General features: G+C 46.3%; 1 protein-coding gene across 2 annotated transcripts in view; it reads right to left on the reverse strand.

The window, feature by feature from the left end:
- The window catches only part of AREL1 (apoptosis resistant E3 ubiquitin protein ligase 1), a 40,180-nt gene that overhangs the window by 10,995 nt on the left and 5,219 nt on the right, over positions 1–23,966 (reverse strand). For both annotated transcript variants that reach the window (XM_077267423.1, XM_077267424.1), the window contains exons 10-17: positions 19,686–19,807; positions 19,499–19,574; positions 19,321–19,430; positions 18,400–18,579; positions 17,948–18,073; positions 17,521–17,650; positions 16,841–16,899; positions 3,693–3,782 (exon numbers count right to left, since the gene is read on the reverse strand). In XM_077267423.1, coding sequence (XP_077123538.1) covers positions 3,693–3,782; positions 16,841–16,899; positions 17,521–17,650; positions 17,948–18,073; positions 18,400–18,579; positions 19,321–19,430; positions 19,499–19,574; positions 19,686–19,807 — 893 coding nt within the window. The remainder of the gene's footprint in view (positions 1–3,692; positions 3,783–16,840; positions 16,900–17,520; positions 17,651–17,947; positions 18,074–18,399; positions 18,580–19,320; positions 19,431–19,498; positions 19,575–19,685; positions 19,808–23,966) is intronic.

The raw sequence follows: 23,966 nt of genomic DNA on the forward strand, positions 1-23,966 counted from the left end.
TTATCAGAACTATGGACCGGGGGAGCAGATCTCCCGTGTGTTATCAGAATTATGGACTGGGGGAGCAGATCTCCCATGTTTTATCAGAACTATGGACTGGGGGAGCAGATCTCCCGTGTGTTATCAGAACTATGGACTGGGGGAGCAGATCTCCCGTGTGTTATCAGAACTACGGACTGAGGGAGCAGATCTCCCGTGTGTTATCAGAACTATGGACTGGGAGAGCAGATCTCCCGTGTGTTATCAGAACTATGGACTGGGGGAGCAGATCTCCCGTGTGTTATCAGAACTACGGACTGAGGGAGCAGATCTCCCGTGTGTTATCAGAACTATGGACTGGGAGAGCAGATCTCCCGTGTGTTATCAGAACTATGGACTGGGGGAGCAGATCTCCCGTGTGTTATCAGAACTACGGACTGAGGGAGCAGATCTCCCGTGTGTTATCAGAACTATGGACTGGGAGAGCAGATCTCCCGTGTGTTCTATGGACTGGGAGAGCAGATCTCCCGTGTGTTATCAGAACTATGGACTGGGGGAGCAGATCTCCCGTGTGTGATCAGAACTACGGACTGAGGGAGCAGATCTCCTGTGTGTTATCAAAACTATGGACTGGGGGAGCAGATCTCCTGTGTGTTATCAGAACTATGGACTGATTCACCATGTGTACGAAGAGAGCAAGGCACTCACCGTCCCACAAACAATGTCCTTTATTATGGATACATGTAAAACAGAGGTTGGTTAGAAGTGCAGGCCAGCCCAAAACAGCCGTCGTCCGATGCAGTTTCCAAGTGAAAGCCTCCCTGCCTGTTTTGCATGTATCCATAATAAAGGACATTGTTTGTGGGAGGGTGAGTGCCATGCTCTCTTCTTACACATGCTGAATTTGGACATAAGGTACCGTCACACTAAGCGACGCTGCAGCGATACAGACAACGATGCCAATCGCTGCAGCGTCGCTGTAGAGCTGTCACACAGACCGCTCTCCAGCGACCAACGATGCCGAGGTCCCTAGGTAACCAGGGTAAACATCGGGTTGCTAAGCGCAGGGCCGCGCTTAGTAACCCGATGTTTACCCTGGTTACCAGTGTAAAATGTAAAAAAACAAACACTACATACTCACCTTCGCGTCCCCCGGCGTCCGCTTCCTGCACTGACTGAGTGCCGGCCCTAACAGCAGAGCGGTGACGTCACCGCTGTGCTGTGCTTTCACTTTACGGTTGGCGCTCAGTCAGTGCAGGAAGTGGACGCCGGGGGACGCGAAGGTGAGTATGTACTGTTTGTTTTTTTACATTTTACACTGGTAACCAGGGTAAACATCGGGTTACTAAGCGCGGCCCTGCGCTTAGTAACCCGATATTTACCCTGGTTACCATTGTAAAACATCGCTGGTATCGTTGCTTTTGCTGTTAAACACAACGATACACGCCGATCTGATGACCAAATAATGTTCTGAACTTTAATCAACGACCAGCGATATCACAGCGGGATCCAGATCGCTGCTGCGCGTCAAACACAACGATATCGCTAGCCAGGACGCTGCAACGTCACGGATCGCTAGCAATATCGTTTACTGTGACGGTACCCATATGCTTGTTCTTCGGCTGATCGGCACCCGTGTCCCTGGAGATTTAATAAGCCTTGTATCGTCAAGAGTTGTGCAGCGGTGCCTTTCATCTTTCCCTTTGTTGTACGGATGTGATTTACTGAGAACTATGGACTGGGGGAGCAGATCTCCTGTGTGTTAGCACAACTATGGACTGGGGGTGCAGGTCTATGTATAATTCTGTTCTCATACTATGATACATGATGAATAACACCAATAATCTGCCAGGGATGATCTCTATGCATGAAAGTATAATTTAGGTGTCCAACTGGTGAGCTGTAACCCTTCAGTGCTGGAGTCCTGGGTTCAAATCCTACCAAAGACTACATCTGCAAGGAGTTTGTATGTTCTCCCTGAGTTTGCATGGGTTTCCTCTGAGTTCTACGGATCTTCCACATTCCAGACATAGTGATAGAGAATGTAGATTGTGAGCCCCAATGGGGACAGTGATGATGTCTGTAAAGTGCTGCTAAATATGGTGGAGCTATGTGAAGGGAGGAAAATTAATAAACTGTAAAGTTATGTGTTGTCAGGCCAAAATAAATCGCAATAAATAGGTGGTCCGAAGTTCAAAGCAATTTTCCTCCAAAATCCTTCTCTGTTTAGTTCCATAATCCAAACTATTTTCTAATATACTTGCAATAAAAATTACCCATCATTGCTCTATTTAACTGCGACCGCAGCCTCTGCCCACTGATGTTTCATTTTAGGGAGAGGGCAGAGGCGATCCCAGTGTAGTATAGGTGACCGCAGCGTTTACAGTCTCTGCCCCCTGATGAGCCTTCATTTCAGGGAGGGGGCATAGGCGACCGCATTGTCTGCAGCCTCTGCCCTCCGATGATTCTTCATTTCAGGGAGAGGGCAGAGGAGATCACAGTGTCTGCAGCCTCTGCCACAGATGACGCTTCATTTCAGGGAGGGGGCAGAGGTGACCACATTGTCTGCAGCCTCTGCCCCAGATGACGCTTCATTTCAGGGAGGGGGCAGAGGTGACCACATTGTCTGCAGCCTCTGCCCCAGATGACGCTTCATTTCAGGGAGGGGGCAGAGGCGACCGCAGTGTCTGCAGCCTCTGCCCCAGATGACGCTTCATTTCAGGGAGGGGGCAGAGGCGACCACATTGTCTGCAGCCTCTGCCCTCCAATGATTCTTTATTTCAGGGAGAGGGCAGAGGAGGCCACAGTGTCTGCAGCCTCTGCCCCACATGATGCTTCATTTCAGGGAGGGGGCAGAGGCGACTGCAATGTCTGCAATCTCTGCCCCAGATGACGCTTCATTTCAGGGAGGGGGCAGAGGAGAACGCAGTGTCTGCAGCCTCTGCCCCAGATGACGCTTCATTTCAGGGAGGGGGCAGAGGCGACCACAGTGTAGTATAGGCGATCACAGTGTCCACAGCCGCTGCTCCTCATGACGCTTCCTTTGTGTATTCCAGCATGCATTGTGAATTCTCAATCAAAGTGTCATAAAAAAGGAAGTGGAAAAAAATAGAAAAGCCATTAGATCAAGTAGTGAGGGAAGGATGGAGAATTTTTAATGGAAGTATATTAGAAAATATGAAAAGGACATCACTGCTGCACTCAGTAATATGTGGAGAAACCGCTCAAATCCAAAACCCCTTCAATCCGAAGAGACTGCTGACCATCGGTTATGGTAGTGCTGAAAGGAGAAGGATTAAATATATCCAGGATAGGAGATGAAGTTTCTCTATGACTAAGGGCAGCAATGCCAGAAACGAGTCAGTAACTTCTCCTCCTAGCATGGATATTTTTAATCCTTTTTTAATGAAATGGAATAAATCATTTAATATTTTCATGCACAACTTTCCAATCAGGACCTTCTCCTTTTGCACTAGATTAGAAAATAGTTAAGATTATGGCACTAAATAAAGAAAATTACTTTGGACTTCGGACCAACCATTTAAGTTGTCATCTTTAAACAAAAGTCACAAGAACACCAAAGGGGCAGAGACAAGAACCAGGGAAATCATGATGAAGCACCAGCCTATATCATGGGAGGAGGTGTACTAGCAAGAGGCCTCTTTGCTCAAAGTACCTCCATCAATTACCTCCTGGATGACTCTAATTCTTACCTTCTCCCGGAAATACCAGGAACCCCCAATGACCACAGCATGAGCCTGGAAGTCCTGCACGGCTATGTGCCCAGTACCACACATAAGGAGCTGAAAAAAAAGCATATAATCCTTGTCCACAACAAGAGCTCAGATCTAAGATATAAATCATCCAGATATAGGGAGGTAGCGGGGGTACGAGACCTATCTACACCTGCACCTATAAAGCATCAGTGGCAACGTAATAATGGTCAGAACACCAAGCAATGTGTGATGTTGCAATGTTACATCAGGCAGTGGTGTGTTATCTGTGAGAGAACAGAATAATTTTGTGTCTGTGGTCTCCATCTTGCCTAATAACTTCTGTGTCAATGGTGATCAAATAAATAACTGATGGAAGTTTTCCTTATTCTGTGACCCTATTTAAAGTGCCTACATAGTTATTACATAGTAACATAGTTATTAAGGTTGAAGGAAGACTTTAAGTCCATCTAGTTCAACCCATAGCCTAATCTAACCTGCCCTAACATGTTGATCCAGAGGAAGGCAAAAAAAACCCATGTGGCAAAGAGTAAGCTCCACATTGGGGAAAAAAATTCCTTCCCGACTCCACATACGGCAATCAGACTAGTTCCCTGGATCAACGCCCTATCAAGGAATCTAGTGTATATACCCTGTAACATTATACTTTTCCAGAAAGGCATCCAGTCCCCTCTTAAATTTAAGTAATGAATCACTCATTACAACATCATACGGCAGAGAGTTCCATAGTCTCACTGCTCTTACAGTAAAGAATCCGCGTCTGTTATTATGCTTAAACCTTTTTTCCTCCAGACGTAGAGGATGCCCCCTTGTCCCTGTCTCAGGTCTACGATTAAAAAGATCATCAGAAAGGTCTTTGTACTGTCCTCTCATATATTTTTATACATTAACATAAGATCACCCCTTAGCCTTCGTTTTTCCAAACTAAATAGCCCAAGTGTAATAACCTATCTTGGTATTGAAGACCCCCCAGTCCTCTAATAACCTTGGTCGCTCTTCTCTGCACCCGCTCTAGTTCAGCTATGTCTTTCTTATACACCGGAGACCAGAACTGTACACAGTATTCTAAGTGTGGTCGAACTAGTGACTTGTATAGAGGTAAAATTATTTTCTCCTCACAAACATCTATGCCTCTTTTAATGCATCCCATCATTTTATTTGCCTTTGTAGCAGCTGCCTGACACTGGCCACTAAATGTGAGTTTGTCATCCACCCATACTCCCAGGTTTTTTTCATTGACGGATTTGCCCAGAGTTTTAGAATTAAGCACATGGTTATACATCTTATTACTTCTACCCAAGTGCATGACCTTACATTTATCCCCATTAAAGCTCATTTGCCATTTATCAGCCTAAGCTTCTAGTTTACATAAATCATCCTGTGAATGAACAAATTAAGAAAGATTCTCCATTTTGTGCTTTTCGACTCCAATTTGCTGTTTTAAGATACATTTTGTTATTAGGCTAAAGTTCACAGCTGTTATGAGACCGTGATTGTTGCAATCTGGACAGGACATGAGACTGAGGGTGAATTGTTCTACGAGACTTTGACGTACAGACTGCTCCTGCATTCTTATAGGTTAAGAACTGTGAGCGTGTTCTTATGCTGATTGGTTGAAGTATAATTTCTATGACTATGAAATGTGATACACAATAAACGGGGGCCCAGAGATCTGCTTGATCCCCCCAAACAGATACACACGTCTCCGTCTGGTCATTTTCAGTTGCCGGCAATGCCCTGTAGATTAATTTGGGAATCACTGAGTTAACCGTGAAGGATCACTTTAGATCCTCCTTCAACAGTGGGTGCCCGAACGTGGGGCCGCAAACAGGAACTCCCCTGCCCCCCTGAGGACAACAAGACAAAGGACCCTCGGATCGGATACAGACACAGGAAAATTGGGACTGATCATCCCCCACAACAACCACGGTAAGTTGGCAGTTATACTGTCCAGACTGACCGTTTGGTGTGGTTTTCCTGTGTTTGTGCTGCAAAGAGGATCTGAGGTTTGTCCCCGATGGTGGGGTGATTTTTGGGTGGAATCATATAGAGGTGTAGTTCCGTTGGGAGTCCAGTGCTCGAACCGTACCTCATAAGGGACGGACACCCCAGATTGACCAGTGATGTAATTCTCTTTATAGTCAAAATATTCTGAATTCCTGATCGCTGTTAGAATCAGGCGCGGTGAGGTGATCAAAGATGGGTAGGATGCGTAACTCAGGAATATATAGATATATATGTATATTTCCAGAGATGTCCGGAGGGTTAGTTTGAGACGCCCCCCTCCTCCTTTCACTGAGTACCACGTTTTTTGGGTTGTCCCAGTGGGGGACAGGTAGACCCAGTGGAATAGACTATACGGCCGCTCTGGTAATGTGAACGACTAAAGTAAGGATATTTAGCTCTAAAGTAGAATCATGTTTCCGTGGAAGAACAAGAAGACTTTGAATTTGTGTGATGAATCTGATACTGTTAGCCCAAAGACAGGGAAAGAAATCTGTCAGGAATGTGGGAAAAATATTCTCAATTATGGGTTTTTCTAAGGTGGTCTGGCACATGAATTGTGTGATGAAGGTTTTGTAGAAATTAATAGAAATATTGTAAGTTGAAGTTGGAAGTTGAAAGTGAAATATGGTGCCTAGTTTTAGAAGGAAACTTGTAAGTGATTGTTTGGTTATCAGTGTGATTGAAAGATTGGTAAAAGATTCACCTGCTCGAGTTGAGTGGTTGATATATAGCAAATTGAGGATCAACAGAGGAAGTGAATTCTGTTTTTGTCACATTGAAAAAGGAAAGTTGTCTATTACTATGACAAAAAACTGGATATTTTGTGGTGCAAAAACGAACTGAGAAAGTGACTGAGATTAATGTGTCGGGAAAGCAAACAATTAAAAATTTGGGACAGGGGGTCTCCCTGCTAGATAATATGGTCCCTCCCCAGGAAATTAAGCCTCTACTCCCGACTGTAAGCCCTATGCCCCTTAACCCAAGGCACCAATATATCCTGGACTGCCGAGAAGTTCTATGGGCATCTTATGGTAGTATTTAAAGATCTGGGATTCTCATAGTAAAATAAAGCCCATATACACCTTTTTGTAGTAGCTTTAATGTCCGGCCTTAAATCTGAATTGAAAGAGGCAATAATGTCATTCAGACCCGATATTGAGACTTCAACTCCGGATGATGCATTAAAAGTAGTAAAAAAGGTTTTCAGAACTTAGCCCATTCTGCATCAGCAGGGAAATCAAAGGTTAAACCAGTAGCCGCAGCGATTCCTGCGCCAACCTCAGCCCCCACCCCAGCTACAAGGACACAGCTGGTTCCTTATCAGTGGTCCACGTAACAGACTTCAGCTCCTGCCCTCCCCACCTTACACAAATCCAGTCCCATACTCCAATATCCCTTTTAACCCTATGTCTGGGAATCTCCCTCCCCAGCCCCGCCATGTCAATTCTCAGACCAAGAGCTTGTTTTAATTAGAGTAGATGGCAAACCCAATAAACATACTCTTACAAAACCCATCCCTGTGGGACCCTTCCCTGAAGTCACGGCCCAGTTTGTAATCTCTCCCATATGTCCGGTAAATTTACTGGGGGCAGATTTATTATCACAGTTCCGCTCCAGAATACAATTCCAAGATGATGGTCAGATGGTCCTTACATTATATAACCCCTATGCAGATGAACACAATAAGGAGATCTGTATCCTACATGTCCTTCCTACGGTTATGATGGCCCTGATAGGCCCAGATCCACCCCCAATAATGCCTGTAGAACCAGTAAAAGTGTTTCTCAAACCTGGTGCCCTTTTTCTCCAAGTGCATCAATACCCTTTGAAACATGATCAGGAGCAGGGTCTCAAAGGTCAAATAAAAGGTTAATCGATAATGGTTCCCTGGTACCCTGTGTTTCCCCATATAACACGCCCTTGTTTCCCATTAAGAAAAAGACCCCACCCAGCCAACCCCCTGTGTAGCGGCTGGTACAAGATCTACGGGCAGTTAATGCAGCTACTGTTCTGGAAACTCCGGTGCCTAATCCACATACTCTTTTGTCCCAGATACCTCAGGATGCTGCTTGGTTCACAGTCATCGACCTTGCCAATGCCTTCTTCAGCATTCCATTACACCCAGATTGCCAGTTTCTATTTGCATTCACTTATCAGGGACGACAATTGATGTGGACAGTTATGCCACAAGGGGCCCAAAATAGGCCCAATCAGTTAGCAAAAAATATGGGCAAGTGTCTTTTACCCTGGCAGTTAGAACACCCCTATGTCACGCTGTTTCAGTATGTGGATGCTCCTTTGTTGTGTGCACGAACAGAGCAGGAAGCCATTGCTGCCACTGTTAGTTTTCTCAAGTATCTGGCAGATCTGAACTGTCGGGTTTCAGCCTCAAAACTTCAGTTCTGCCTTGGTCAAGTGATTTTTGGGTCACTGTCTCCTTCAGGGTGTCAGACACCTCACAAAAGAAAGAAAAATAGCCGTCAGTTCCGTTCCTTTTCCATAAGATGAGACTGAACTCCAGCGTTTTCTTGGACTATGTACTTATTGTCGTCAGTGGATACCGGACGCATCCCGCATAATGCAACCTCTCTACAATGCCCTGAAAGACGGTTCAAGATATGCTAATGAGTTTGGCAGATTCCACACCGGATACGCTGTTACTACGGAAGACACTGTAGTGCACGCAGCTGCACTCTCTCCCTCACTGTCAGCACAAGAAGTAGATCTTCAGGCTCTGTCTATTGCATGTATTTTAACCACGGACTCACAGTATGCATTTGGTATTGCTCATGATTTTGGAGCCCTATGGGCCAATCGAGGGTTTATTACTACCGCCCGGACTCCAGTGAAGAATGCTGAAGCTGTTAAAACCCTCATGGACTCAATCAAATTACCCACCCAGGTGGCCATTATCAAGGTCAAGGCACACGGTCCTAGGAACAGTCCACAGACTGTTGGTAACCCCTTTGCGGATATGCAAGGAAAAGCTGCTGCTCTCCTACCCGTTGAACTGACCATACCAGCTATGGTGATCACGCTCTCAGCGTAAACAGTTACAAGAAACACTGACTACAGGAACCTGATGATCCACGACAGACTGAAGTTTTCTGTCGGACCCCGCCAGACCGCTTAATGACGATGCAGAGAATGTCCCCAAAGGTATCAACCACTGAGGACTCTTAATTCTAAATATTTTCCCAAAGGAAGAAGTGAAGCAGTGGAAGGCTGATGGAGCATGTATGGACAAGGGTCTCTGGAAAAAGGACCAACTTGTGTGTCTCCCTAAGCGGATGTACCCTGCTATTGCCACGTGGGCACATGGGCCCACACAACGAGGAAAAAGAAAAAACAGGCCCTAGCCCTGGTACAAAAATTCTACTGGGCTCCAGGTATTTCTACAGTCCTGACAGCACTCAACTGTGCATGTAATATCTGTCAGACCTGCAATCCCGGTCAACTTCAACGTGTACCCCCGAAGCACCTTGCTAAGCCCGATTATCCTTTCCAAAGGCTCCAGGTGGACCACATCACGTTGCCTAAGTCTGGAAGGTATGAATATTGTCTTGTGGTTGTCGACATGTTCTCCAGTTGGCCGGAAGCATTCCCCGTTACCAACATGACTGCAAAGACCACAGCAAAGAAACTGGTGATGGAAGTTATATGCACATATAGTGTTCCAGAAGTCGTCGAAAGTGACCAAGGCCCGGCCTTTTCTTCTTATGTGTATCAGGAGGTTCTGATAATGCTTGGATCCACTGTAGCCCTCCATACTCTCCACAATCTAGTGGGAAAGTTGAGAGGCAGAATGGCACACTGAAGGGACAATTGACCAAAATGATGCAGGAGACTACAGCTCCATGGCCAGAGCTCCTACCCATTGTATTGTACCACATTCGTACTACCCCTAAGGCAAAACATGGCAGGTCCCCATATGAGATACTGTTTGGTGCTAGGCCCCCAGTTGAAAATTTCCAGTCTCAGTAGTTGTCAGAAGAAACTGACCGTGCTGTTCAATATGTTATTCAGCTTAGTAAAAATCTTGCTAAAACCCATGCTTTAGTTTTTTTCTTCCCTTCCAGATTAAGCAGAAACCGACACTTGTCACAACTTGTAGTCTGGTGATTTTGTAGTCGTGAAAAGGCATGTCAGAAAACACGGACTAGAACCCTTGTATGACGGTCCCTACCAAGTCCTCAGTATCACTCCTATGTCAGTAAAGCTGGAAGGAAGGCCGACGTGGATCCACGCATCGCATTGCAAGCTGGTCAAACAGACTAGTAGCAAATAAGGGGACATAATGTTTTGGTTTTTCGCATTTTCCATATTATTGGTAACCGCATGGGACAGCCTAAATTCCCCAATATCCTTGAATAAGTCTGTACAATTTTATAAAAGATTAGTATTACAGATGGGTATAGCCAATAAAATTGTCAGTTCTATTTTCATCTACCCTATGATTACACAAATGTGGGATAAATTGCTTAGGGCCACAGACTTTCTAGATGATCAAATTTGGGATATATTGGATATACTTAATACTACTGTTGTTGTTCAAAACCAACTTATCATAGTTACTAATCAATATACTGTAGTACTGGATTACTTAACAGCAGCACAGGGTGATATGTGTCAGGTTATTGGACCCGCTTGCTGTCATTATATAGATCCCAATAGCACTATGAAGTTAAAGTTAAAATTAGAGGACATTCAAAGACTCAGAAATCAATATGATAAAGACAATGATCCTAATAAGGACAGTTGGTGGGCAGACACCTTCTCCTTTTTTAATCCAGCCAATTGGTTTAAGGGACTTGGGGGCTGGATAGCTGGAATCTTGCAAAGTTTGTTATATATTGTTGCCTTTATCCTTGTTATGTATGTAATACTAAAACTTGTTCTTTGGTGTACACTATGTTCCAAATTATTATGCAACTGACATTTTTATCGGATTTTCCTAAATGGTTGGTGCAAATGACAGTCAGTCTAATAAAAGTAATCACCCGTTAGAGTATACATCGAATTTTATTGAAGAAACCTCCCAATGATAACAGTATAATCTCCAAAATGAATAAACACTTAAAATGCACTGGTCCAAATTATTAGGCACAGCAGAATTTCTAAACATTTGTAATTTGTAAACATTTCTAAACATTTCGCCTCCTGACGAAGCCTGCTCGGCGAAACGTACGTCGAGGCCCTCTCCTGTCCACACCACGCCGGAGCCCGCCATGTCCCAAGGTAATATATCGGCTATTTGTCCAGCATATACATTTTATGCCTAGGACTGGTGGTTAGGCACCGGATGTACTTGTATGCCCTATTCTGAGTTTGCACAGGCTTTAATGGCACTTGATTTGCTGGAGTTGCTCCTTGGATATATTTGTTATCTTAGCATTTATTCTATCCTTTTGGAGGTTCTCCTTAGCGTGCGCTGATACTATTATCACCTTGTCTTTTTCTGGGCATTTTCTTTTGCTCAGTGTGCAAATTCAGTATTTACCTTTATTGTTACCATTATATTTCTGGGCGTTTTCCGGTAGGGTTGTGTCCAGGTTATCTGGACTCGCTGTGTCCTTTCCCAGCCACCTATTAACATCTTGTTGGCTGTTGGTACTTGTTGGCATGTTTTCTTTCCCTCCTCCACCGTTTTTGTCTATGTTTGATTATTGCTTTTCTGTGTATTTGACACTTTAATAAAATTATTTCAGTTCTGGTACCTCTCTTGCTTGGTTGCTCTTTTGTTATTCAGAAGTGTTCTTTCCAACCTGCAACCTAGCATATTGTTTATAGGTTTACATGTTATGGCATAGAGGTAAGCCCTTTGCTGGCCAGGAGGGCATTTTTTGGTTAAGGAAATTTGGGATATATTGGATATACTTAATACTACTGTTGTTGTCCAAAACCAACTTATCATAGTTACTAATCAATATACTGTAGTACTGGATTACTTAACAGCAGCACAGGGTGATATGTGTCAGGTTATTGGACCCGCTTGCTGTCATTATATAGATCCCAATAGCACTATGAAGTTAAAGTTAGAGGACATTCAAAGACTCAGAAATCAATATAATAAAGACAATGACCGTAATAAGGACAGTTGGTGGCAGACACCTTCTCCTTTTTTAATCCAGCCAATTGGTTTAAGGGACTTGGGGGCTGGATAGCTGGAATCTTGCAAAGTTTGTTATATATTGTTGCCTTTATCCTTGTTATGTATGTAATACTAAAACTTGTTCTTTGGTGTACACTATGTTCCATATTATTATGCAACTGACATTTTTATCGGATTTTCCTAAATGGTTGGTGCAAATGACAGTCAGTCTAATAAAAGTAATCACCCGTTAGAGTATACATCGAATTTTATTGAAGAAACCTCCCAATGATAACAGTATAATCTCCAAAATGAATAAACACTTAAAATGCACTGGTCCAAATTATTAGGCACAGCAGAATTTCTAAACATTTGATATGTTTTAAAGAACTGAAAATGCTCATTTGTGGAATTAGCAGCAGTAGGAGGTCACATTAACTGAATAAAAAATCTATTTAACTCCAAAACATTTTAACGGGCCAAGTTACATGTTAACATATGACTAGGGTTGAGCGACTTTTATTTTTATAGGATCGGGTCGGGTTTCACGAAACCCGACTTTCTCAAAAGTCGGGTCGAGTGAAATCGGCCGATCCTATAAAAAAGTCGGGGTCGGCCGAAACACGAAACCCAATGCAGTGCAATGGGATACTATGGTTCCCAGGGTCTGAAGGAGAGGAAACTCTCCTTCAGGCCCTGGGATCCATATTAATGTGTAAAATAAAGAATCAAAATAAAAAATATTGATATACTCACCCTCGGACGCGCCCTGGTACTAACCGGCAGCCTTCCTACCTAAGAATGAGCGCGTGAATGACCTGCAGTGACGTCGCGGCTTGTGATTGGTCGCGAGCGGTCACATGGACAAGCCGCGACGTCATCTAAGGTCCTTCACGCGCTCATTCTTAGGAAGGAAGGCTGCCGGAAAGAAGCAGGGCGCGTCCGAGGGTGAGTATATTCCTATTAGGTATATACTCACCCTCGGACGCACCCTGCTTCTTTCCGGCAGCCTTCCTTCCTAAGAATGAGCGCGTGAAGGACCTTAGATGACGTCGCGGCTTGTGATTGGTCGCGTGACCGCCCATGTGACCGCTCGCGACCAATCACAAGCCGCGACGTCACCGCAGGTCATTCACGCGCTCATTCTTAGGAAGGAAGGCTGCCGGTTAGTACCAGGGCGCGTCCGAGGGTGAGTATATCAATATTTTTTATTTTGATTCTTTATTTAACACTTAAATATGGATTCCGATACCGATTCCCGATATCGCAAACATATCGGAACTCGGTATCGGAATTCCGATACCAGATTCAGAAGATTGCCAACCTCATGGCCGACCCCACACAGGGGTCGGGTCGGGTTTCATGAAACCCGACTTTGCCAAAAGTCGGCGACTTCTGAAAATGGCCGACCCGTTTCGCTCAACCCTACATAGGACCCCTTCTTTGATATCACCTTCACAATTCTTGCATCCATTGAACTTGTGAGTTTTTGGAGAGTTTCTTCTTGTATTTCTTTGCATGAAGTCAGAATAGCCTCCCAGAGCTGCTGGTTTGATGTGAACTGCCTCCCACACTCCTAGATCTTTTGCTTGATGATACTCCAAAGGTTCTCTATAGGGTTGAGGTCAGGGGAAGATGGTGGCCACACCATGAGTTTATCTCCTTTTATGCCCATAGCAGCCAATGAGGTATTCTTTGCAGCATGAGATGGTGCATTGTCATGCATGAAGATGATTTTGCTCCTGAAGGCACATTTCTGCTTTTTATACCATGGAGGAAAGTTGTCAGTCAGAAACTCTATACAGTATACTTTGCAGAGGTCATTTTCACACCTTCAGGAACCTTAAAGGACCCTACCAGCTGTTTCTCCATGATTCCGGCCCAAAACATGACTCCTCCACCTCCTTGCTGAGGTTGCAGCCTTGTTGGGACATGGTGCCATCCACCAACCATCCACTACTCCATCCATCTGGACCATCCAGGGTTGCTCAACGCTTATCAGTAAACAAGACTGTTTGGAAATTAGTCTTATGTCATGTATGTGTGGGCCCAATGCAACCATTTCTGCTTGTGAACACTGTTTGGGTGGCCGAAGAGTAGGTTTATGCAACAAAGCAAGCCTTTGAAGGAGCCTACACCTTGAGGTTCGAGGGACTCCAGAGGCACCAGCAGCTTCAAATATCTGTTTGCTGCTTTGTAATGGCTTTTTAGCAGCTGCTCTCTTAATCTGATGAACTTGCCTGGCAGAAATCTTCCTCATTATGCCTTTATCAGCATAAACACATCTGTGCTCAGATACAGCCACAAATCTCTTAACACTATGATGATCACGCTTAAGTTTTCGGGAAATTTCTAATGTTTTCATCCCTTCACCAAGGCATTGCACTATTTGATGCTTTTCAGGAGCAGAGAGATCCTTTTTCTTTCCCATGTTACTTGAAAACTGTGACCTGCTTAATAATGTGGAACATCATTTTTAAGTAGTTTTCCTTTAATTAGAATCACCTGGAAAACCAATTATCACATATGTTTAAGATTGATTTCAGTGATCCATTGAGCCCTGAGACACAATACCATCCACGAGTTTATTTGAAAAACAAAACAACTAAATCTTTATCACACTTAAATCCAATTTGCATAATAATTTGGAACACAGTGTATTTCTGTATGTATTAAGAAATTTTGCACTAAGACAACTAATGATGAAACCAAAAGCATTGCCACCCCTGCTCTTCTCTACACCGATTTCACAAAGTTATCTGATGGAAGATGTTGAAGCCAAGCGCATGGCTATCTTCAAAAGATCCCCACCACTTAATAATTGTTATTCGTAAATTCTAGTATACAGGGGGGGGGGGGGGGGGGGACGGGTACGCCACAACAGCCATGGCTGGTAACATGGCACCAGCCATGTGAAGACCAGTAGCCCTCGAGCTTATAGCTTGGGATAGTACCTCTGATGCTGGACATTAATTAACAAAATTTATCTAGGGGGGAATGTGAAGGAACAAATTAAGAAAGATTCACCATTTTGTGCTTTTCGACTCCATTTTGCTGTTTTAAGATACATTTTGTTATTAGGCTAAAGTTCACAGCTGTTATGAGACCTTGATTGTTGCAATCTGGACAGGACATGAGACTGAGGGTGTATTGTTCTACGAGACTTTGACGTACAGACTGTTCCTGCATTTTTATAGGTTAAGAAATGTGAGCGTGTTCTTATGCTGATTGGTTGAAGTATAATTTCTATGACTATGAAAAGTGATAAACAATAAACAGGGGCCCAGAGATCTGCTTGATCCCCCCCAAAACAGAGACACATGTCTCCTTCTGGCCATTTTCAGTTGCCGGCAACGCCCTGTAATTTGGAAATCACTGAGTTAACCGTGAAGGATCACTTTAGATCCTCCCTTAACAATCCTGTAATATAAAATGGGCTAATAAACCAGAAGTTCTGAGCCCACCATACAAGGCTGTGCTGTACTGAGTTCCCAAGCGCGCGTTAAACAAATCTTATTAATTTGGAGTTATAAAAGCCATAGAAGAAAATGTATTTCACTAACAAAATTTGGTGCCGAAACCCAGGAAAAGACCTGCATTACACCACGAAACACCAGTAAAAGTGAATTTTAACGCTGAAGCATAAGACACAAGGCTTTTCATACTTTTGTATTTCACTTTTACTGAGAACTTGGTCTACCTCCACTACAAGTTATTTTGCATTAAATAATCCGGTCCAGTAACTTGGAGAAATCTATTTTTATGAACTGTGTGCATGTGATGGGATCCGTATATAAGTATGAAATGTAGTGGTAACTGTACTTGGAGGATTGATAGTGTTGAGGGGTATCTTGTAGCCTGTTTACTTGGTGTTTAGGTGGCTTTGGAGACTGCCTACATATAATTGTAGGATTTTAAATGTCTCTGGTGCCTACCTACATATGAGAAAAATGTGCTGATATAGGCACTTATAAAAGCTTCAAAAGTGCCGAGAACCAGAGCTGAACAGCTTGGGGGTAAATAGAAATAGATACATCTAAAGGAAAAACAGCAATAGTTAGAAAATGTGAAGTCAGGGATGATGTAACAGACTGTAAAAGAATGTGGGAGAAATTGGAATCCCCCTGGTCTGGTCTGTATGGGCTTATGAAAGCAAAATGCTGGCTTACAAGTCAATGGTTGAAGCTGAGCAGTGGAATGTGTTTGAGGACGTAATTAGTGGGGAAGTGTGAAAAAAGCACTGAGTAAAGGAGTGTTGTGTGGATGTTTTGACAATGGACTGGACCAACTTGGAGACCACTGCTGGATGCTCCAGAGCGGCATTACAAGCGGCAGCTAACAGAGCGCCGACTGGTAACTGCAAGAAATGTAATTCTTTATTCTGGACCTTCGCCATGTAATGACAGTTTGTAGTAAAAACTCCCCAAAAATGTGTGGAAGCTTATCGTAACCGCGAATGGTGTATTTCATTAATTTCATTGCCCACATCTTCTATGTTAAAGGGGTTGTGCACTACTAGGACAGCCCTTCTCATTCCCCACAAATGGCCCCTACACAATAATAAAGCATATATTCACCCCCTGCCGGCGTCGTTCCAGCAGTGTCGGCACTCGCAGTTCTGGGTCCCTCATGCGATTGTTGCGACACGTGTCTCCGCTTTCGGACAGATCGAACATGAAGAGGAAGTCCAGGCTGCAGCTGATCCCCGACTTCCTCTTCATGATCAATTCGACAGGAGGCGGGGACAGTGACACCAGGGTCACATGTCACAACAACCCCATAGGAGCGCGAACAGAACAGTGTCAGCTCAGGAGCAGAGTATAGGCTTTATTATTTTATCAGGGCAAAGTGTGGCGTATGAGAAGGGTTATCCTAGTAGTGGACAAGCCCTTTAAACACTAGAGCTAATGATATAGCGATCTGGTAATATTATGTTCCCCTTTGGGCCTGAAGAAATAGAAATAACCTTATTTACATTACACAGAATTCATGACAATTTGTTAAACAGCAATAAATGGCCGATTCTTACCTCTAGTTCATTCTCATCGAATATGCCCAAGAGATTATCAGGGACGAGCTCATTGAGTCCTGTGGAAACAGAGGCCACAGTTAGAGCTGGTCAGCATGAGTCCCCCTGCATTGATCACCACGCGTCTCCCTGCACTAAGGCTAAGTTCACAGTAGCGTTTAGGTCTGCAGTGTGGTGCTGCGGACTTCTTTTCTTAAGCTCCGCCTACTCCTGCATGCGTCCTGCGGACCTATCTTTTACATTGTATACGCAGGGACATGCGTTGTATGCAGATGCGTCCACATGCACTTTGACGTGCCCGCTCAATGCAAGAAAATGCAACATGTTGCATTTGGCGGGCACGTCAAAACGACGCATGCGGACGCATCCAAGGCATGTCCCTGCGTACACAATGTTAAAGATAGGTACACAGAACGCATGCGGAAGTAGGCGAAGCTTAAGGACAAAAAGTCCGCAGCACCACGCTGCGGACTCAAACTCTAATGTGAACCCAGCCTAAATCCCCCATACTGGTCACCATGCATCTCCCCATGCTGACCCCCTGTGATGTTCACCATGCATCCTCCCACGCTGACCCCTGTGCTGCCCACCCTACGCTTGACACTATGCATCCCCCCCGCGATAACCCCCTGCACTCGTTACCATGCATCCCCATGCACTGACCCCAACCATCAGCTCACCTTTCAGGAAATGCTCCACCTCCTCCCGCACCTGATTACAGAGACGATGCTGCGCCAGAAGGTTCAGGTAATAGATCTTATTGTCATTGGAGACTGGAATGTGCGAACCCCCAGGCACCAGGTCCACCATCTGCAAGAGGAAGAAGACTGGCAATCCACAGACATGGCATACTGGACAGGAGGATGGGCGGCTGGCACGTGATGTCCCGTCTGTATACTGTACGGGAAGACAGGCCACATGGTGTCCCATCTGTGTACTGTACGGGAGGCTGCAACGTGATATCTCGTCTGTATATAGTATATGAGAACGGGCGGCTGACACGTGGTGTCTCATCTGTAGACTTCACAGATTTACTCCAATATTAGTCACTGACAGTTCCTTTCATGTTCGATAAAACACGATTACGAGTTCACACACAGCACCCACCTTCTCCAGCTGACCCCCGCGGCCATACTTCTCTTCAGCAAAGACCAGGTCTGCATCAGAGATGTCATGGGACAAAACATACAGAACCTTGGACTGGAAAAAATCAGGGTCGTCCGTTTCGAAGAACTGAAGAGAAAAATAAAATGATGAATCTCCTCATGTGTCCCCACCCTCCCCTCATCAGGTCCTGTTAGTCCCGAATCACCCCCATCCTTTTTGCGAGTCCCGTCTGCTCCATCCCCATCCCCGCCTTCAGGGGTTATGTCCATTTTCTCACCCTGCGGGTCCAGGTGACATATACTGCTCACACCCTGCTGGATCCATCAGTCGCCATCCACATGTGGGGGTTGGCAGGCAGAAGGGCAGTATGGGAAATGTCTGCGCTCAGCAGCCCCATTCCCAGTTCTGCAATGTGACTGTTGGGTGGTCAGAGGAGGGACACCATGCCTCACCTTATAATGCACACGAAGTCCAATGATCTGTGCCAGGAAGGAGCGGGTGAACCGGGCCCTCACCAGCTGCTCATAACCTCCCCCTTGAGACGACTCAAACAGGCATTTTCCTACAACCCTACCAGCAAACTCGTACAGCTTGATGCGTAATCCTGGTGGGCGACATGGATTTGGGTGTACCTAGAAGAGAAACCCCCAAATTATAAAACCCCAAAGACGGCGGGGAGGGAGAGGCAGTCAAGACAAGGACGGCAAGGAGGGAGAGAGAGGCAGTCAGACGCTAACAGCGGGGACGGAGGGAGAAACAGTCAGATGTGGACGGCGGGGAGGGAGGGAGGCAGTCAGATGGGGAGGAAGAGAGAGGCAATCAGATGCGGACGGCAGGGAGGGAGAGACAGTCAGTCGCGGACGTTGGGGAGGGAGAGGCAGTCAATCGTGGATGGCGGAGAGGGAGACGCATTCAGACGTGGACGGCGGGGAGGGAGAGGCAGCCAGACGCGGAAGACAGGGAGGGAGAGGCAAGAGGCAGTCAGTCACGGACAACGGGGAGGGAGAGGCAGTCAGACGTGGATGGCGGGGAGGGAGAGGCAGCCAGACGCGGACGGCAAGGAGGGAGAGGCAGTCAGTCGCGGACAATGAGGAGGGAGAGTCAGTCAGATGTGGACGGCGGGGAGGGAGGGAGAGGCAGTCAGACATGGATGGCGGGGAGGGAGGGAGAGGCAGTCAGAGGTGTACTGTGGGGAGGGAGAGGCAGTCAGATAAGAACGGCGGGGAGGGTGGAAGCAGGTAGCTAGACGTGAACGGTAGGGGAGGGGGAAGAAGTCAGATGTGGACGGAAGGGGAGGGGAAAGAAGTCAAACGCGGACAGAAGGGGAGGGGAAAGTAGCCATACGCGGACAGCTGGGAAGGTCATGGACTCACCAGGCCTTGACTTGTGTCACTAAATCGAGTAAAGAGTTTGTTGTTTGTATCAAAGAGAACTTTACAAATCAGCTGAAACCACTCCCGCCGCGGACCACCCCAATCCAGAGCTGCCAACGAGAGATAATGTCAAAGGGACAGAGAGAAGTCAGAGCCACCAGAGCGAGCAGACACTCACCCTCTTCATCCTGGAATATCACTTCAAAGCTTTTGCTCCAGTCAGAGGCAGAAAAATTTCTTGTTGCTCGTAGCGACTGTAATAAAAGACAGATATTATGGGGTAACAGGGGGATGAACCGGGGGTCACAGGGGGACACCCGATATGCAGGATATAGACTTGTGGACACCGCAGGACTACTACTCACACTCTCCAGCAGCGCATGGCGGCAGACTCTCAAGGTGACTTTGCTGCGATTCTTCTTGCAGTGAATCATTTTAAGCTCTTTCTGGAAAAAACTAACTTTATCCTGGAAAGTCTCTGATCCACCTGAAAAGCAAAACCGTTGTTAGAAGCGGTCCATGGACCATGTCCATCATGGGGTCCACCGCCACTCATCTATAAAGCCTACCACCCCACCAAATGGCACACAGTCATCACAGCCCCACAGCTACACAGCCGTCCCTTCCCTACAGGCACGCAGCCATCATCCCCCACTACAGTCATGTGGCTGTCACCTCCCCCCCACCCACACATACACAGACAGAGACATGCAGCCATCACCTGCCCTCACAGCCATGCAACCATCACCCCCCACTACAGTCGCCCAGCAGTCATCCCCCCCACACACATGCCAGCATAACCTCCCCCACACAGGCACGCAGCCGTCGCCCCCCCACAGGCATGCAGCTGTCACCCCCCCCCCCACAGGCACGCAGCCGTTACCCCCACATACAGGCACGCAGCCGTCACCAGCCCCACACACAGGCACGCAGCAGTTACCACCCGCACACACAGGCACGCAGCCGTCACCAGCCCCACACACAGGCACGCAGCAGTTACCACCCGCACACACAGGCACGCAGCTGCCACCCCTCCCACACACACACACCACCCCCCACTACAGGCACGCAGACGCCACCACCCCCACACACAGGCACGCATCCTTCACCCCCCACTACAGGCACGCAGCCGTCACCCCCCACTACAGGCACGCAGCCGCCACCCCCCCCCACTACAGGCACGCAGCCGCCACCCCCCCCTACAGGCACGCAGCCGTCACCCCCCACTACAGGCACGCAGCCGCCACCCCCCCCACTACAGGCACGCAGCCGCCACCCCCCCCACTACAGGCACGCAGCCGCCACCCCCCCCACTACAGGCACGCAGCCTTCACCCCCCCCACTACAGGCACGCAGCCGTCACCCCCCACTACAGGCATGCAGCCTCCACCCCCCACTACAGGCACGCAGCCTCCACCCCCCACTACAGGCACGCAGCCGTCACCCCCCACTACAGGCACGCAGCCGTCACCCCCCACTACAGGCACGCAGCCGTCACCCCCCACTACAGGCACGCAGCCGTCACCCCCCCACTACACACACACACAGCTGTCTCCCCCTCCCACAGGCAGCCGTCACCCCCTTCCCCCCACTACAGGCACGCGCCCTGTTGTGAATTCGGTTTGTGGGCTCCCCCGGTGGTCTGTTATGGTAGTGTCTCTTATGTGCCTTCCTCCATCTCTGATTACCTGTCGCCACCCTCTAGGGGAGTTTCCTATTTAAGGCTGCTTGGCTGTTAGTCACATGCCGGCCAACAATGTGCTAGTAGCATTCTGTTGCATTCACCTGCCTCAAGTTCCAGTTCAGCTAAGTTGAATTTTGTTTCTTGTTTTTGCTATTTTTGTCCAGCTATCTGCAATGTGACTCTTCAGTGCTGGAAGCTCTTGTGGACAGAAAATTACTACTCCAGTGGCATGAGTTGTCACTGGAGTTTAAAGTAATTTCTGGATGGTGTTTTTGAATAGTGATTTTTAGGTCGACCGTGAAGTAACACTTTCCTGTCCTTCTGCTATCTAGTAAGCGGACCTCACTGTGCTAAATCTGCTGTTCATCCTACGTATGTCATTTCCTCTGAACTCACCGTCAATATCTGTGGGGGCCTACTATCATCTTTTGGGGTTCCTCACTGGAGGTAAGGCAGGCCTGTATATTCCTCTTATAGGGGTAGTTAGATCTCCGGCTGGCGCGTGGTGTCTAGGGCATCGTAGGTACATCCCCCGGCTACTGTAAGTGTTGGGTCAGGTTCAGGTCACGGTCGACCTTAGTTTCCATCACCCGAGAGCTAGTCCGTTTTGTATTTTTATTCCCCTGGTCATTGGGGTAACCATAACAGTTTGGCCGGCCTGTAAAAAATCTATGTGTTAAAATATGCACTAAAGCAGGAAGGAGGAGAAAAGGTTTTTTTTTTTTTTTTCTGTGTTTGAAAGTGCACCTTAGTTTGATCATTTGTATTCCTTGCTTAAACTGCAGTCTTCAGCCTTTTTTTTTTCTCCTCTCCTCTTAACCTCTGAATGCTTGGGTTACACCCATTTGAAACATGGATCCACAGAGTTTAGTTGCAGGTTTGAATAACCTTGCGACAAAAGTACAGAACCTACAAGATTTTGTTATACGTGCTCCAATGTCTGAACCTAAGATTCCTCTGCCTGAATACTTTACCGGAGACAGATCCCGGTTTTTGAGTTTCAGAGAAAATTGCAAATTGTTTTTGTCTCTGAGATCTCACTCTGCTGGTGATCAGACTCAACAAGTTAAAATTGTTATTTCTCTGCTGCGGGGTGACCCACAAAGTTGGGCATTTGCATTATCGCCAGGGGATCCTGCGTTGTTGAATGTAGATGCGTTTTTTCAGGCTTTGGGGTTGCTTTATGAGGAACCTAATTTGGAGATTTTGGCTGAGAAAGCCTTGATAGCTCTTTCCCAAGGGCAAGATGAAGCTGAGATATACTGCCAGAAATTCCGTAAATGGTCGGTGCTTACTAAATGGAATGAGTGCGCTTTAGCAGCTAATTTCAGAGAAGGTCTCTCTGATGCCGTGAAGGATGTCATGGTGGGGTTCCCTGTGCCTACAGGTCTGAATGATGCCATGAAATTGGCTATCCAGATTGATCGGCGTTTGCGGGAGCGCAAATCTGTGCACCATATGGCGGGGTCTTCTGAGGAAAAATCTGTGCACCATATGGCGGTATCTTCTGAGCAAAAACCTGTGCACCATATGGCGGTGTCTTCTGAGCAAAGACCTGTGCACCATTTGGCGGTGACCTCTGAAAAGGCATTAGAGCATATGCAATGCGATCGTGTTTTGTCTAGAGGCGAACGTCAAAATTACAGGCGCAAAAATGGATTGTGCTTCTACTGTGGAGATCCAGCTCATGTTATATCAGCATGCTCTAAACGTATAAATAAGGTTGATAAAAAGGTTGATAAATCTTTTTCTACAGGTACCTTGCAGTCAAAATTTCTTTTGTCCGTGACATTGATTTGTACCTTATCATCTGTGACTGTGAATGCTTATGTGGATTCTGGCGCCGCTCTGAGTCTCATGGATTGGTCCTTTGCCAAGCGTTGTGGGTTTGATTTGGAGCCGTTGGAAGTTTCTATTCCCCTGAAGGGTATTGATTCTACACCTTTGGCTAGCAATAAACCACAATATTGGACACAAGTGACTATGCGTCTTACCCCAGACCATCAGGAGATTATTCGTTTCCTTGTATTATATAACCTACATGATGTCTTAGTGCTTGGATTACCATGGTTACAGATTCATAATCCCGTCTTGGACTGGAAATCTATGTCTGTGTTGAGCTGGGGATGTCGGGGGATTCATGGGGATGCACCTTTGGTTCCTATTTCTTCATCTACTCCCTCTGAGATCCCAGCATTTCTGTCAGATTTTTATGATGTCTTTCAAGAGCCTAAAGTTGATTCTCTCCCTCCCCACAGAGAGTGTGACTGCGCTATTGAATTGATCCCCGGTAGTAAGTTTCCTAAGGGTCGCTTGTTTAATTTGTCTGTACCTGAACATACTGCTATGCGGGAGTATATCAGAGAATCCTTGGAAAAGGGTCATATTCGCCCCTCGTTGTCTCCACTAGGGGCAGGATTTTTCTTTGTGGGTAAAAAGGATAATTCTTGGGTGACAGCATCCGATGTTCATGCTCCCGATTTGGTTCGTGCATTTCATAGTGCTCATCCAGGTCGCCCTGGTGGTTCTGGTGAGGGTTCGGTGCCCCCTCCTTAAGGGGGGGGTACTGTTGTGAATTCGGTTTGTGGGCTCCCCCGGTGGTCTGTTATGGTAGTGTCTCTTATGTGCCTTCCTCCATCTCTGATTACCTGTCGCCACCCTCTAGGGGAGTTTCCTATTTAAGGCTGCTTGGCTGTTAGTCACATGCCGGCCAACAATGTGCTAGTAGCATTCTGTTGCATTCACCTGCCTCAAGTTCCAGTTCAGCTAAGTTGAATTTTGTTTCTTGTTTTTGCTATTTTTGTCCAGCTATCTGCAATGTGACTCTTCAGTGCTGGAAGCTCTTGTGGACAGAAAATTACTACTCCAGTGGCATGAGTTGTCACTGGAGTTTAAAGTAATTTCTGGATGGTGTTTTTGAATAGTGATTTTTAGGTCGACCGTGAAGTAACACTTTCCTGTC

The sequence above is a fragment of the Ranitomeya variabilis genome, chromosome 1, assembly GCF_051348905.1.
Source record: "Ranitomeya variabilis isolate aRanVar5 chromosome 1, aRanVar5.hap1, whole genome shotgun sequence".
NCBI classification, from domain to species: domain Eukaryota; kingdom Metazoa; phylum Chordata; class Amphibia; order Anura; family Dendrobatidae; genus Ranitomeya; species Ranitomeya variabilis.